This window comes from Dromiciops gliroides, chromosome 5 (assembly GCF_019393635.1).
Source record: "Dromiciops gliroides isolate mDroGli1 chromosome 5, mDroGli1.pri, whole genome shotgun sequence".
NCBI classification, from domain to species: domain Eukaryota; kingdom Metazoa; phylum Chordata; class Mammalia; order Microbiotheria; family Microbiotheriidae; genus Dromiciops; species Dromiciops gliroides.
The window spans coordinates 244790569-244807983 of record NC_057865.1 but is presented as its reverse complement, the minus strand read 5'-3'; the positions used below and the strand labels follow the sequence as shown (position 1 = coordinate 244807983).

At 39.7% G+C, this 17415-nt stretch overlaps 1 protein-coding gene across 2 annotated transcripts in view; it reads right to left on the bottom strand.

Annotated features, from left to right (window-relative positions):
• The window catches only part of TRHDE (thyrotropin releasing hormone degrading enzyme), a 516103-nt gene that overhangs the window by 485679 nt on the left and 13009 nt on the right, over positions 1-17415 (bottom strand). For both annotated transcript variants that reach the window (XM_043966938.1, XM_043966939.1), the window contains exon 2: positions 8523-8796. In XM_043966938.1, coding sequence (XP_043822873.1) covers positions 8523-8796 — 274 coding nt within the window. The remainder of the gene's footprint in view (positions 1-8522; positions 8797-17415) is intronic.

The window sequence follows — 17415 nt, the reverse complement described above, 5'->3', positions numbered from 1 at the left end:
TGTCTGAGGCTGGATTTGAACTCAGGTCCTCCTGAATCCAGGGCCAGTGCTTTAACCACTGCACCACCTAGCTGCCCCCTCCTGTTATGTATTTGTAAATACATGTATTCAAAGGGTTGGGAGGTGGTTGTTTTGGTTTTTTGGTTGTTTGTTTTAGAATGGAATCTTATGCTTCTCAGATTTAGATGTGGATCTAGATACTTCCAGGTGCCTGCCTATGATCTCTATCCAATTCTTATTTCTTTTGCTTACCACCCTATCACTTCCTGATACTTTACCTGAGTAAATTCAAGTTGAATACTTAGTAGCCTTGGTGCCCATGCTACCTACACGCGGTACCCTTGACTACAACATTAAAAAAATCATAAGATACAGAGCTAGAAAGGTTGTTAGGAGTCATATGGTTCAATCACTCATTGTTGTCTCTTCTTATTTTTAAAAGAGGACCAGTGGGGCAGCTAGGTGGCACAGTAGATAGAGCACTGGCCCTGGATTCAGGAGGACCTGAGTTCAAATCCGGCCTCAGACACTTAACACTTACAAGCTGTGTGACCCTGGGCAAGTCATTTAACCCCAATTGCCTCACAAAAAAAAAAAGAAAGAAAGAAAGAAAGAAAGAAAGAAAGAAAGAAAGAAAGAAAGAAAGAAAGAAAGAAAGAAAGAAAGAAAAGAGGACCAGTGACATCATGAGGTGGAGTCTTGACTTGTTTGTGAATTGGATTTAAGTGAGGCAGCCTTGCACAAAATCACCAGTCTCACTCTCTCTTCCAGCATCAGCAAAATTCAGTGAATAGACGCAAGTCATGACAACTGGAGATGGTTCAGGATGTAGTGGATGACCTTGGTTCCTTCGATGTCTTACCAAGAACTAAGTGCTCCACAGTGCCTGGTTCAGCTGCCATTGGAACAAATTGCTCTCATCCACAGTCTTCACATGCTGGGGACAGATATTCCCGTTACTCACTGATGGGCTGGGGGTTCATTGTTTACCCTCAACCTGGTTTAGCCCACCTGCTGAGACAGTCTTACTAGATTTGTGGCAATTGTGCATGCTACAGCTTCTTGGAGCCACAGGTGAGAACTGGATTACAGGTGGACGCAAAAGATGGATGAGCAGCCCTGGAAAGGGCTCAACAAGCCCTCACACTAGACGTGCTAGTCCTCCCTGAACACCCCATACACCCTCATTTCTCACTACTCAAAAGAACACTGAAAATGACTAAGGTGAAGTGACTAGCATGACATCACAGAGTTGAGTGGGCTGGCACAGGACTCAAATATAGTTCATTCGGTCAATTAGCATTCATTAAGCAACTAATCAGTGAAAGGCACTATGTTAAGTGTAGGTAATACCAAAAAAGACAAAACACAGCCCATGCTCTCAAAGAGTTTACTGTCTAATAAATATATGCAAAGACTTGATGAGGGGGTTGTAATAATGATGGTAATGATAATAAAAATAACAATAGTTAGGGCTTCTAGTCCATTTGTGTAGGACTTCAAATTTTGTAAAGCACTGTACAAACATTATCTCATTTTAACATCATGACAACGCTGGGAGACAGGTATTATTATCCCCATTTTACATGTGAGAAAACTAAGGCAGACAGAATTTAAGTGACTTACCCAGGATCACATGGATGGTAAGTATCTAAGGCTGGATTTGAACTCACACTTCCTGACTCCAGGTCTGCCACTGGCATCTATCACACCAAAGCTATCAAACTCATAGCCATCAGTTTAGTCCAAACAACATTAAAACATAATGAAGAAATGCTTAACAAAATATATAAGAACACAATACAACAGAGACAATGTTAATCTGTAGTTTTCTAAATTAATATGTGGTCAGCAGGGATCTACTTCTATTTGAATTTGACATGACTCCACCACCCAGGAGACTCCCCACTTGATTTGCTTTCTTATACAATCAATCTGCGTTATGGCTCAAACATCAGCAATGTACAAAACACCTCCTCCTGGTTGGGGACACCAAGTGAGCCCCACGAGGCACGGAGCTCAGAGCTCAAACACTGAGTTCTATTCCAATGATATTTTCAGAGAATTCTTCCATCATCCGTGATAGCAGCAGCAGCAAGCATGATTTCAATGTCTTCCACTACTCTCCCCTCATAAGAATTTTCCACCAGTAAAAGGAATCTAGAGCTCTCGAGTTTGGATGTGTTTAACTATGTTCAATATTGACTTTACCTTTGAATTCTTAATTATATTCCCAAAAGAAGAGACTACTTACAAAAACCTACTAGTAACACGGACTACCATCTAAATTGCTTTCAATACAGACATCTCTTACATTGTGAAAACCTGAGCAAAACACACATCTCGGATTTAACACACGCCCTGGGAGGTTTGGTGTGGAAAAGAGAAGGAAGTAAGGGGTGAAGAAGTCAAAAAGAGTCAATGGAAGGTAAAACAAAAGATGAGCAAGTAAAAGGGGAGGAGGGGGAAACAGAATGCACTTTGCTAGGTTATTAGTCCAGGTGGGATCCCTGATTTCTAGGTTTACCTGAACTATGTCTAAGAGCAAAAGGGGCAGACTTAGCTTGGGGATGGCTCCTGTGAGGGGCTCCAGGTGGCACCAATTCTAACAGCTGGTACTGTGAAAACACAAGCTGCTAGAATGAGGCCCCTCTTCTCCCCTGAAGCCAGACATAATTCTGGCCGGAAGGGAAGACACCAACAGACAGATGCACACAGCCAGAATCATCTCCCTTATGTATACAAAGGAAGGAACAGACTTGACTGAAGTCTCCCTTCTATGAAGTGCTTCAGAGTATAAAGACAAGTATAGCCTTGAGCACTAAGGGGAAGTGCCTTGCACACATCTTACACTGCCTGATTTTCTTTTCTGCTTTATTGTCTTTCACCTTTGTTTCTGTCACCCTCCTTATCTAAAAAACATGGGGCAGCAGATAAGAATTTGTGGATTACACAATAGAAGCCAGTATAATTTTCACCTATGTCACATGTCAGCCTTACCTGGAACAGGAAATATAATCCTTTAAACTGCCTTCTCTTCAATTAACAAGAATGGTAATAAATAAGCTTTATACCTGTCCATCAGTGTGCTTTCCTATAAGAAAATAGGGCTCCCTGAAGGCAACTCTATCATTTCTACAATCTGTTACTTTTATTTAGGCACTGGCCAATTGAACTACTAAAATAGGAACATAGTTTACAGGCCCTGCACATGACCCTAGTCTAATATGTTTTTAAGCAAATAGTTCTTTGATTTTCCCAAAATAGATTCAGAGAACACTTGTTTATTGTCTCTTGGAAATACCAATCCAACTCTTTTCTTATGATTTCTTTTCCTTTGGTAAGGGAGCACAGTGGTTAGAACACTAGACCTGGAGTTAGGAAAACCCAAGTTCAAATCCAGATTAAGACACTTAAGTAGCTGTATGATCCTGTGCAAGTCACCTTACTCTGCCTCAGTTTCCTCATCTATAAAATGAACTGGAAAAGGAAATGGCAAACCACACCAGTACTTTTACCAAGAAAACCCCAAATGGGGTCACAATGATTTGTACAGGACAGAAAATTACTTAACCTTTCTCTGCTTCAGGTTCCTCATTTGTAAAATGGAGATAATAATAGCACCCACATCACAGGACCACAGGAAAGATCAGATGAGGTATTAGTAAAGTGCTTATCACAGTGCCTAGTAGACAGTAAGTGCTTAATAATTGCTTATTCCCTCCCCTAATAAAAATAGTTAACATTTACATTGTGGTTTGGGGTTTGCAAAGTGCTAAAGGAATGTTGTCTGCACCTTAAATTCTTCGGAGATTAGGTACATAGACAGGGAAATACAACACACATATATACCCAAACAGTCCATGTCCTCATGATCTCGTACCCTAGACTAGCACAATCATTTCTTACTTTGCTCCCTGTTTCTTGTCTCTCCCTCTTCTAATCCATCCTGAACAATGCTACCAGACTCTTCTGCCCAAAGTGCCACTCTGCACATATCGTTATGTGCAATACCAATGGACATGAAGCCCCTCCCACACTCTGCCATCCAGCCAGACTGGCCTTTCTGTTCCTACACACAGCACTCCATCTCCCCAGCTCTGCGCCTTTGACCCCCCTCCTTACCTCTGCCTTACCAGGTCCCTCTCTTCCTTTAAAATGCTGCTTAAACACCACCTTCTGCATGAAGTTTTTCTTAATCCCCTGTCGACTGCTATCGTCTCATTCTTTGCATTTATGCTTGGTACACAGTAGGTATTCAAGGGTAGATGTTTAATAAATATATGTGTTGCCTAATTAGTTGATGTGAATTCTAAGCTCTGGCCAACCTGGATAAACCACGGAAAATGTATCTGAAATGCCTTTCCTTCTCCAATTTATCATTACTGTTCCCCTGCCAGAAGTATTTTTTGCTTCAAACACTCCACTTAGCTAATCCCTAGTGATCCCTCAAGGTCCCTAGCAATAGCACCTGCTCAGTAAAATTTCCTCCAGCTACTCAGGTCCATGGTGACCTCTTCTGAACTCCTGTAAGCACTTACTATTTATACCACTCACTTAAGCATTTTCCATGTGCTACTGTATATTCACAGATCTTAGATTTAGAGCTTGAAGAGACCTCAGAGGCCACTGACTTAAATCCACACATTTACCTATAAGCAAACTGAGGACAAGAGAACTCAAATGGCTCATCCAGAGTCACATGGATAACAAGAAAAAGAGGCAGGATCTGAACCCAGGTCTTCCTAATCCAAGTCCTACCATCAATGAACTATGATCAATCACTAAATAAACATTTATTAAGCACCTACTATGTGCCAGGCACTGTGTTAAGTATTGGAGATACAAAGCAAGGCAAAAGGTAGCCTCAGGGGCAGCTAGGTGGCACAGTGGATAGAGCACCAGCCCTGGATTCAGGAGGACCTGAGTTCAAATCCGACCTCAGACACTTAGCAATTACTACCTGTGTGACCCTGGGCAAGTCACTTAACCCCAATTGCCTCACCAAAAAAAAAAAAAAAAGGTAGCCTCAGCTCTCAAGAAACTCTAATGAGGGAGACAACATGAAACAATTATATACAATAGAGATGTATATGGGATAAACTGGAGATAATCAACAGAGGGAAAGCACTAGAATTGAGAGCTACTAATTATTGATTCTTTGACGTGCACACATTAGGGATACATTTTCCCCAGGTGATCACAATGCTGATGTTGTTGGTGATAAAGATGAAGTCGTTCCAAAGATATGGCCCTAGGTCAGTAAGGTGATGCAGTAGATAGAATACCAAGGAGGACCTGAGTTCAAATTTGACCTCAGACACTTACTAGCTGTGTGAGCCTAGGTAAGCCATTTAACCCCAATTGTCTCCAAAAAATTGAAGAAAAAAAAAATACACACCTTCCCAGAACATCTGGACTCTGGATCTGTTAGAGCTATGCATCTGAGCTGCTGAACAAATGCTTCGGGTATTCTCAGGTAAACCTGAAATGATCACCTGGGCTCCATGTGGCAGTCCAGTCCTAACCCTGCACTTAACTTCTAGTTTTTCCAGCTACGAATGGAGGGGGGGTCTGTTAATAATACCCCCAATGGTTCCCAATAAGAAGAAAACAATTTTCATGAAGAGAGTAAGGGGAGAGAGGATAATACTTGGGGTAGGGAGGAGAGAATAGGATAACTTTTATAGTTTAAAAAAGTAAGAATTGATTAGGAGACAGGAGAACTGGGTTTTAGTTCTGACTGACAGGCAATCACTGTGTAATTAAAAAAGGGATTTTCCCAAAGCACACATCTCACTACGCTACCTCCTCCATAGCTATTTAATAAACCCTAATTCCCTTCTGGAGCCAACCTAAAATCATCTCTTTGACTTTTAAAGCCTTTCACAATCTGGCCCCTTCTTATCTTTCCAGTCTTCTTCCCTGCTATTCCCTGCCTGACTCGGGTCTTCTAGCTGATCCCCACACCTGACACTTCCTCTCTAGATACCTGCTGCCTGAAATGTGTTCACTCGCTCTCCTCAATTTCACTTCCTGGATTCCCTGGATTCATCAAGACAACTCAAACCCCACTTTCTGCAGGGGGCCTTTCCTTGCCCCCCTACTTTTTTTTTTTTGGTGAGGCAGTTGGGGTTAAGTGACTTGCCCAGGGTCACACAGCTAGTAAGTGTCAAGTGTCTGAGGCCGGATTTGAACTCAGGTCCTCCTGAATCCAAGGCTGGTGCTTTATCCACTGCACCACCTAGCTTCCCCGTTGCCCCCCACTTTTGCTTGTGCAAAACAGTCCAGTGTCTTTGCCAAGAAAAGCCCAAATGGGGTCATGAAGAGTCAGACACAGCTGATGTGACTAAACAACAATGTGCTAAGTGGTGAGGATATGATGAAGGGCAAAGACCATCCTACCCTCAAGGGGCTCACATTCTAATGTCAGCATTGTTCATATAGAATGCATACAGCATAAATGGGACTAGCAGTAGGGGTATGCCATTTTCCTCTCCCACTCATTTGCAGATGAGGAAACTGAGGCAAGCAGGGTTGCCCAGGCTCATACACCTAGTATCTGGGCAAGATTTGAACTCATGTCCTCCTGACTCCAGACTCAGTGATAAAGATCTACTGTGCCACCTAGCTGCCCTACCTGATATACAATAGGCACTTAATAAATGCTTACTGACTGTCAATTTCAGCAAATCACTTCATTTCTCTGGAATTTCATTTCCTAAGCCATAAAAAATAGTCTTAGAGAAGTTATTGTTTTGGGGGGTAGGGCTATGAGAGTTAAGTGACTTGTCCAAGGTCACGCAGCTAGTAAGTGTCAAGTGTCTGAGGCCGGATTTGAATTCAGGTCCTCCTGAATCCAAGGCCAGTGCTTTATCCACTGCACCACCTAGCTGCCCCTAGATAAGTTATTCTTAGAGATTCCTTCCAATGCTACTATGCAGCTTATTTTCACACAATTGATAATAGTATGTTTCCTATGACAGAATTTAGGGAATTTATTATAAAACACATATTCATCATAGTATGTATACCCATCTTTCAAAAAAATTCCCCCATATGATAGTATCTATGAACTTATTCCAGTCGATCTTTGGATGTTATGTGGTAACACGCTCTGTGCTTTTATAACTGGAAAAAAGCATTAAATGGATACTTTAAAATATTTATTACCCATTAGAATGATGAGTAGTTATAGGGAAAATTTACATATGAAATAATTATAGTGTTTCTGACTTTAAACATGGGTCACTTAGCAACAGGCATAACTGTGTGGGACTGAGGACATATTCACACTTTGAAGAAACTAGCTTGGGAAACGAAATTGCATTTCCTCATCCCTCTGCTAGCCGATAACATACCAAGGTAATCGTTGGTATTTTAGGATAGTAGAAGGAAATTGCATGCTCCCTGGCTCCTTCTCTGGGCATGGTCCAATGAGTGCAAACACTGAAATGTCTGCTGGAAGGATCAACAAATACCAGAGAAGTAATTCAACATTACAAATAATTACACTATAACTCTATGAAAATCAAATGCCAGCTACTCCTCTACAATCAGTACACACAGAAATTAGAACACTGATTTAATGATTCTATACCAGACAACTTCATGGTTTACTCTCCTATGTTTTTGTTTTGGTTTGGTTTGGTTTTTTTTTGTTTTTCTGGGGCAATTGGGGTGAAGTGACTTGCCCAGGGTCACACAGCTAGTAAATGTCAAGTGTCTTGAGGCCAGATTTGAACTCAGGTCCTCCTGAATCCAGTGCTGGTGTTCTATCCCCTGTGCCACCTTGCTGCCCCCTATGTTTTGTTTTCACTTCATTGTGGGCTGCAGGCAGATTTTTCTAATAATTTCCAAATTATTCTAAATTAAGAGAAAGCAGAAATAATGAATTTGGCCAAACCTGTTGCTCAATCTCTATTTCACATAAAAGAACAGTCACTGTTAGTATTTCACAAGCCAGTCTTTCCCTGAGTTCAAGCAAGCATTTGCTGTTATAGATAGGACTTTTATACTTGGAGGCTAAGAATCATTTTCTACCAATCCCCTTGCATTCAACACTTAGCAAGGCAACTTTCATACAGCAGGCGCTCAATAAATTTTTATTGAATTTACTTGAATGAACTGAATGCATAAATGAAAAAACAAGGCATTATATATATAGAAGTTCACTGGTAAAATTTTCCGGGTTGTCTAGACACAGAAAAACCAGTAGCCCAGGGTGAAGCAGGGTAGTTCCTGGCTTATTAAGTCTCTCTGTGCCTACAGAGGGTTTTCTTTTTCCCCTCTGAAATGAGAGGTTATACTCTTTGTGAGGGGTGGAAAAACAGGAATGGAACAAATATTTATTAACCACCTGCTCTGAGTGAGGCGCTCTGCTAAGCACTTCACAAATATTATCTCATTTGAGAAGCATATAGCTAATGGAAAAGATGAGAATGAATGAATGAATCCAAAATCTCATTTCAGACATAAGCCGGTAACACTCAGAGAACTCTGGTCAAATGAAAAATACTTACTATGACTCCACTCTTTGTGACCATCTCCCGAAAGGTGAAGTTGCACACAGCCCAAGCCAAGTAGTAGGTGGACATGAGTGGGGTCTGTGAAAAGTGATCCGTAACCCATCCATCTTCCTCAAAAACCGAAGTTTCTACTGGCATATTAGATAAAGACAAATATGTGGCTTGATGCTTGATACTGATTTTGAAAGTCGCCTTGTAGATGGGTTCATCAAAACAGGGAAAGGCCTTTCTTGCATGTGTCGGAGAGAACTGTGTTACACCAAGGAATCTAGAAACAAGAGGGGAAAAAAAAATCACCCATTGCGTTTATGGCTCGAGTTACGGGTGCATTAGGTATGGCCGCTCCTAAAATAAAACATTTTTGCCAGATATGCAAAGTTCTTTTTTTCCTGAACCAAACTAAACTGCATAAGCAGCAAGAAAGCACATTTCATATATAATGCATTTTTCCCCAACAATAAAAGTTCTTCTGGGTAGTTTTTGTCTCAATTAGAGTAAACTCACAACCCAGGGCAATACATTGACAATAAAACATTACCAAAAAAAAAAACAAAACCCAAACCTCGTTGGAATCACATTGGCAAATAATGGAAAATAAGTAGTCTTTCTTGTATCATAGCTCATTTTCTGCCTCGGCAATGGAATATGTGAAGGAGAAAGAAAGCCAAACGATATCAAATCTGTAATGTAAAACACTAAAGAAAAGTCTTGAGATAAACATATAATGGAATGACTACCATGGGATCCCCCTGAACCTTCTAATTTCAACAAAATTGGCTTTCATTGGACTTCAGAACTCACTGTAAGGTGGCACAGTGGAGAGCACCAGCCCTGGAGTCAGAAGGATCTGAATTCAAATCCAGCCTCATACACTTACTGGCAGTGTGACACTGGGCAAGTCACTTAACCCCAACTGCCTCAAAAAAAAAAAAAAAAAAAGAACTCATTCGTGTTGATTGCTCAAGAGGTGAATAATTTCTGCCTCTGATAGCAATGGCATTTAAGTCATTGGGTCATAACGCATTTCATTCCTATTATAAGCTAATATATAAAGAAGCAACACAGATGAGTACAAACACGGCAGTAGAACACAGAAGAGTCAAGAGCACTTGGGTTTAAGTCCCCACAATACTAATTGCTATTTGTGTGACCCTGGATCAGCCACTTTCTATCTCTTTCCCTTAATTTCCTCTTCTTCTATTGAGAGTGATATTCCATTACCATGTAATAAAGTTCCTACTCTGTGCAAGGTGTTGTGCTTGATGCTAGGGATGCAGAGACAAGAATTAACATCATTCGTATCCTCAGGAGCTCACATGGCATTTAAAGCTAATCACAACCACCCTACTATTCCAGTCTTCTTACATCCCACTCCCTCATATGTGTGATCCTGGGCAAGTCACTTCACCTCTATCTACCTCAGTTTCCTTAACTGTAAAATGGGGGTAATAATAGCACCTCTCTCACAGGGTTGTTGTGAAGCTAAAATAAAGTGCACATAGTAGGCATTTAGCAAATGCCTGTTTATTCCCTTCCTCTCTATACAGTCTACAATCTAGCCATGCTGACATACTTGCTGTTCCTTCTTGCATAACATTCCATCTCTGGTCTGCATGCCTTCTCACTGGCTTTCACCCATGACTGGAATGTTCTCTGTTCTCACTCATAAGTCTTTTAGATTCCTTGACCTCCTTCAAGACTCAGTTCAAATACTCTTTTATGGACGTGATCTTTCTCTGTCACCAGCCCCTCACCAACTAATCTACTAGTCCCTACCCGCTAAAGTTACCTGCCATCTGCTCTGAGTGCATCTACCTATTCGTTTCTATTGTATTTCTATCTATTCAATTATATGTTGTCTCCTTCCTTCAAAGGTGGGTTGCTTGTAGGCAGAGACTGTTTTTACCCTTCTTTATATTCCCAGTGCTTAGCACTGTGCCTAGCACATAGTAGGCACTCTAAAATTGTGGTTGAATGATTCTAGGCTGAGAGCACACAAAATGTCCTCCGTTCCTGGAATTCTTTCCCTCCTCATCTGTTTCCTGGCCTTCCAGGTTTCTTTTAAGCACAAATTTCTACAGACATCATTTCCAATATCTCTTAATGCTAATGCCTTCCTTCTGTTGACTATCTCCAATTTACTCTAGATTTACCTTGTTTGTACATAGCTTTTTTTTATACATTGTCTCTCTCATTATACTGTGAGCCTCTTGAGAGCAAGAGACTATTTTCTGCCTTTATTTGTAGCTGTGGTGTCTGACGCAGTGTCCAGTAGGTGCTTAATAAATGCTTGTTAACTGACTGACCCAGATAAGTAACTCAGTAATTACTAAATGACTACAGTCATTTTTCAGCTCAAAATCCCAGGTTCTCATGAGCAAAGGTATAGTATTCCTTTAGCTTTCACAGGAACAAATGAAAAATTGTTGTTGTCTGTCCTTCAATTCTCAAAGAGGATCATGACATCAAGAGGTGATGTCATGCCTAGCACTGAATTGAATTTAAGTGGGGGAGAGCTATGCAAGGGTTAGGGTTAGGGTTGACACCTGGGTCCAGTGGCAAGATATAGATCAGGATGACTGGACATGGCCCTAGATCTTTAAAGCAATTGGGGGTAAGTGACTCACCCAGGGTCACACAGCTAGTAAGTGTCTGAGGTGAGATTTTAACTCAAGGCCTCTTGAATCCAAGGCCAGTGCTCTTATCGACTGCACTACCTAGCTGGCCCATTACGAATAAAAATACTCAACTATAGGAGCAAAATGATCAAAAAAGGAGACTGACGCTGAAATATATAATAATCAATAGACAATAATGAGCTGAGTCTAATATATTAAGGATATGAGGAGCAGTGAGGCTTCCATCACAAGCAAGGAGAAATTAGCCAAGCCCACAGTTTGAACTGAGGATGAATCTAGGTTGAATCAGCATAAATCAATACAATAGAGACTTCACACTGGTAACAGAAACTAATAATTAACTGGGCATGGGCAAGGTCATTTAAATTTAGGCAAACAACAACTAAAGTGGGTCTTTCAGGAAGGTGGTATGAGTGAATGACATTTGTGAACAGATAGGAAGGACTAATTGCCTTCAAGACAAAAAGATGAAAAGATACATAAAGAATTCAGAGAGGCAGAGGAAGAATGGGAATGGGACTCGGGCTACACTGCCCAGCAAATTCATTTCACCACAGTTTTAGCTGGACTGCCCATGTATAACAGGACCATTCCTTTTAGCTGAAGCTCAATAAAGTATTTAGTAAAATCCTACTCTTCTCTAAATTATTGCCTGCCCTCAAAAGTCCACAACTATTAGGGTTGGGAGCTAAAACCTACTTAATTAGGCATTTCAGTAAGGAACTGTATCATCCTCAAATTTTGCAGTGTTTTATAATTTTAAAAGATTAATATCTTATAATAACACCAGAACTTTGCTAAAATACTCTTGTAACCCAGAGTCCAATTCCATTTGTATAAGACTTGTCTCATTAGTGGGGAATGAATTCTGAGTGAAGTGGGGAGTTGGCAAAAACCTGGAATCACATGTGTCCTTTCTTGAAGTCAGAAGACCAAAGATCTCTCTTCTCTGAGCTCTCAACAGCTCTGCCCCTCAAACAGGCACAAAGCATCAAGTTGACCATTGAGCTGATTTGTTTACAAATGGATTTGAGACCCAAGGTCACGAAGTTTGCATATGTTAAAGTTAGGATTTGACCCAGGTCTTCTTACATAAATGTCTAATGTTTCCACTGTATCTTGGGGTAAAAGATAGTAGTAGATAAAAGGTCCAGGCTCTATCAAGTCAAAAATAAGAATCATTTTTAATGAAGCTCAACTCTTAAAATTGTATGGTCTAAAAATATATTAAAATTAGATATTTTTAGATTAGCTTTATGTCTACTATTTTAGAAAGCATTTTGAATAAACCTAGAAAGATTTACATGAACTGATACAAAGTGTAGTGAACAGAACTAGGAGAACATTCTACACAGTAACAATACTGTATGATTATCAACTGTGAATGACTCAACTATTCCCAGCAATACAAAAGTCCAAGACAAATCTGAAGGACCTATCAGGAAAAATTCTATTCACCTCCAGAGAAAGAACTGATGGAATGTGAATGTGGATTGAAGCATATTGTTATTTTACTTTATTTTTCTTGGAGTTTTTTGTCTTTGTTTTCTTTCACAACATGACTAAGATGGAAATGTATTTTTCATGACTACACTTGTATAACCTTTATCAAATTGCCTGCCTTCTCCCTCATGGGGGAGAGGAGAGGGAGTGGGAGAGAATTTGGAACGCAAAATTGTGAAAAATGAAGGTTAAAAATTGTTTTTACACATTATTGGAGGAAAATAAAATATTAAAATTCAATGAAAACATTTTGAATGTTATTAAATTTTGACCAATTGCTAATTACCCCTCACTGATGGTTTTTTAAAGATGGGGGGGGGGCAGGGCAATGGGGGTTAAGTGACTTGCCCAGGGTCACACAGCTAGTAAGTGTCAAGTGTCCAAGGCCGGATTTGAACTCAGGTACTCCTGAATCCAGGGCCGGTGCTTTATCCACTGTGCTATCTAGCCGCCCCCGGTTTTTTAAAGATTTTAATGACAAATTCCATAGCAAATATTTTGTCTATAAAACAAAGTCCTTATACTTCTCTCTAATATGACCTCCTTCATATATAATTTCATGTTGACATAAAAATAACTGCAAATATAGCTTTAATTTAATAAGATTTTGGAATGCTGGTAAAAGCATTATGAGTGGTAAGAAAGTATGGACTATGAATGTAATAGTATTAGGCTTAGGTTAAGAGTATATAAGAGGAGGCAGCTAGGTGACGCAGTGGATAAAGCACCAGCCCTGGATTCAGGAGGACTTGAGTTCAAATCCGGCCTCAGACACTTGACACTTACTAGTTTTGTGACCCTGAGCAAGTCACTTAACTCCCATTGCCCCACCAGAAAAAAAAAAGTATATAAGAAACAATTTATTATATACGAAGCATTTGCTTAATACATGGCATTTGGTATAAGAAGCAACCTATATGAAAAACTCACAGAGGCATGGGGAGCCTTCTATAAATTAAAGCAAAATAAAATAAGTAGATCCAAGAAAAGAGTATAAAAAATACCAAAAAAAAGAAAAAACCCACAATAATGGGAATGGAAATTTTTTTTTAAAAACTGAAGATTGGGAAATTATAATGGCCAAGTTTGCCCCTTAAAAAGGAGGTAATATACTTCCTTCCTTTCTTTACAGAGGTGGGGGATTATGGGTATAAACATTGCATATTCTGTCAGGCTCATTAAATCTGATGATTAGTTTTGTGAAACTGCTTCCTTCCCCCCCCCCCACCCGTTTTCTTTTACATTCTTTGTAACAAAGGACAGATCACTTGGTAGGAGATAGGGAGCCAGGATACATTCAGAAATAAGGTAATTAAAAAACAATTAGTATGAATAAAATTTTAAAGAAAAGTAGTTAGAAAGCAGCAACTCACAATATTCTTTTTCTTTGCTTTTCACTTATGGCAAACTCTTCAGTTTGATCTTTTTACTCTTATTACTGAAGATATAATGTATAAGCTCACCTGATTATTAGATATTTATTAAGGTATTTTAATTGTTTCCTTACTGACTAATAAGAGTTTTCTTAAGAATACTAACTTATTGGGGCAACTAGGTGGTGCAGTGGATGGAACACCGGCCCTGGAGTCAGGAGGACCTGAGTTCAAATCCAGCCTCGGACACTTGACACTTACTAGCTGTGTGACCCTTGGCAAGTCACTTAACCCAAATGCCTTAAGCAAAAAAAAAAAAAAATAGGGTATGAACTTATGATGGAGCAAAACAAAAAGCACATTTGCCTCTCCCACCAGTCCATTTGTATAGAGTAGCATTTCAATTCAAAGGATCTCTTTAGATATCCATTAAGAGGCCAGCCAAACTGGGAGTACATGTCAATGTATATACATCAAAGAAAGGTAGACAGGTATACTATACACACACCCATGTGCTGTTATGATAACAAAAAACTGGAAATAAAGTAGTTATCTGTTAACAGAAAGCTTGACCAAATCATGAGTTACTAATGTAACAGAATATCAATGAGCCACAAAAAAAAAAAAATAAAGTAGCAACGTGATGACTTCCTTAACCTGGCATTCCACAGATACTATAATGCTAGGTTCATAGACTTAGAAATGGAAGAGACCTTAAAGCCCATTTAGTATAACCCTCTCATTTAAAAAACGAGGAAACTGAGGCTGAGGAAGGAGCTCTTTTCCTAACATCATGTAGTTAGCAAGTTACAAAGCTAGAACTTGAACTCAGATCTTCTCATTCCAAATGCAATCTACCTTGTTAACCTCATCACACACAGTTATCCTCTAGACCAGTGATGTCAAACTCAAATAGAAACAAGGGTCACTAAGCCATCCATAAGGAACCCCAAAGACTGCATGGTGACTTAGGAAAAAACATGTTATTTTATCTATGTTCTATTGTATTTTTATTTGTTTTGTTAAACATTTTCCAATGACATCTTAATTAGGTTCATTCTGCTCACAGGAGTGTTGAGAGCCGCAAGAAGCCAGCAGGCCACATTTGACACATATGCCTTAGACTGGCCAAAATGGTCAAGCACCTTGGACGTCCCCACCTGTGTTTATATCCCTCCTCCCCGGGATGACCTCACAGTCCTCTCCATCTAAATCCCAGATTTGCTTTAAGGTCCAGCTCAAGCCTTTGGCTGTTCCAGAAAGTCTTCCTTGACTGCCTCCAGTCTACAGTCTACTCTTCCTTCTGAATCCTATAACACTTATCATATGGTATCATTCTCATAATACACCACCTTGTAGTATGGGTTAACTTTTTATGTATATATGTCTAGGTCCCTCTAACTGTAAGTTGCTTCAGAGAAGGAAATGTGTTTTAGCCTTTTTTATAGCTCCCTCTCTGGCCTTAGCTTAGTGTCTTGGACATCAAAAGCATTCAGTAAACACTGGATTGATTAACCTTTCAAGGGTCTGATTTCTAATTCCAATTATTCGCTTGGATCAATTTCTCAACAGAGTGAGTATACCCAGGGGCAGCTAGATGATGCAGTGGATAAAGCACCAGCCCTGGATGCAGGAGGACCTGAGTTCAAATCCAGCCTCAGACACTTGACACTTACTAGCTGTGTGACCCTGGGCATGTCACTTAACCCCCATTGTCCCACCAAAAAAAAAAAAGTGAGTATATCCATCTACCAAATGCAAAGAACCAACAATCTGGTGATAATAATAACTATCACCAGCACAACCATAGCTAGCATTTTAAGGTTTTCAAAGCACTTTATAAATATCATCTCATTTTATCCTCACAACAAGCCTGAGAGGCAAGTACTTTATTATCCCCATTTTATACATGCAGAGACTAAGGCAGGCAAAGTTAAAGTGCATTGCCCAGAATCATGTAGCTCATAAGTGTCTGAGGCTAGATTTGAACTCAGGCTAACTTTTTTGCCCCTCTTCCTTTTCTGTCAGTCATCCACATATAGTTCTATTGGTGGATACTAATCTACTGATATATATTCATCACTGATTTACACATATTATACCATTTGATACTTAGAACAAGTTGTAAGGAAGGCACTAAATGTATCATTTCTGTTTTACAGAAGAGAAAATTGAGGCTTATGAAGGTAAAGTGACTTGTGCAGGACCACCTAGCTTAGTGAATGGCAGAGTCAGAATTTTAAGTTAAATCTTCCAGACTTAAAGCCCCACACCCTATCTACCATACTAAGCTGCCTCTCCAAGGACAGCTCCCATCAATCATACTACACTGAGCCCCCACAATATGTTGGTCAAAGCACTAAACACTGCTGGGGAGTGAAAAAAAATTAATACCATGGTACCTGCCCTCAAGGAACTTTCAGTCTAGTGGGCAAAATAATAGGCATATATTTTGAAAGATGGTGATACAGGCAATATACATGATGCATCAAATGAGTGGCACAAACGTGGAGCACCATGGGGCATCCTTGGAGGGAGAAGTCTCTATCATAACCTATTAGACTTTAGCCCCCCAAAGCAAAGACAGCTAATGTTTAGGTAAGAGCTCATTAAAAGTTGAAGCTCTACTACCTCTTGGCTAACGAACTGATAAATCCAGATACTTATACCCTGGAAACACTGCGTAATTTGGGCTACTTGAAGAAACCTGTGAATCAAACCAGAAATGGTGACTCTTTTTGAACAATTATAATTCTCACTGAGTTCTTACATACAGTTATGTACATGCAGGGATAACTGCATGCATTCAGGTATTATCTAAATGAGGAAATAACAATTTCACAGTCTGGCACCTGAAGAAGAGTGGAAGAGAATTTTAATTCAATCACTGGGAAACTGAAAGATATCCATAGGCAAGGCTAACAAAAAGTCTAAACAGTATCTCCTTTTTGAGCTTTTTTTTTTTTTTTATTAAATGCTAACGTATGGACAGTTACATTTTCCATTTGAATAGCTTCTATTGAGAGAGTAAAGTGGGAGAATGAGTAAGGGAGAAAGCAAGGATGGTAAGGCTTTTTGCTCTCTTAATTGATTTTTTTTTTCATTTGACAGACATCTTCAGAGTGCCAGGTACCATGGGAGACAGGTTAATACAGCATGGTTGCTGTCCTCAAGGTGCCTCCAATCCAGTAGAAGAGATAAGTATATAAATAATTATAAGATTATAATACTCTATAAATACTATGATACTATATAACTAACTAAAATACACTAAAGAATATGATGTGAACAGGGGAGAAAGACCATCCTATGCAAGTTCAGAGGAAGGATTTTGGTTTCTCTGAGGCTCAGTTTCTTCATCTGTAAAATAAT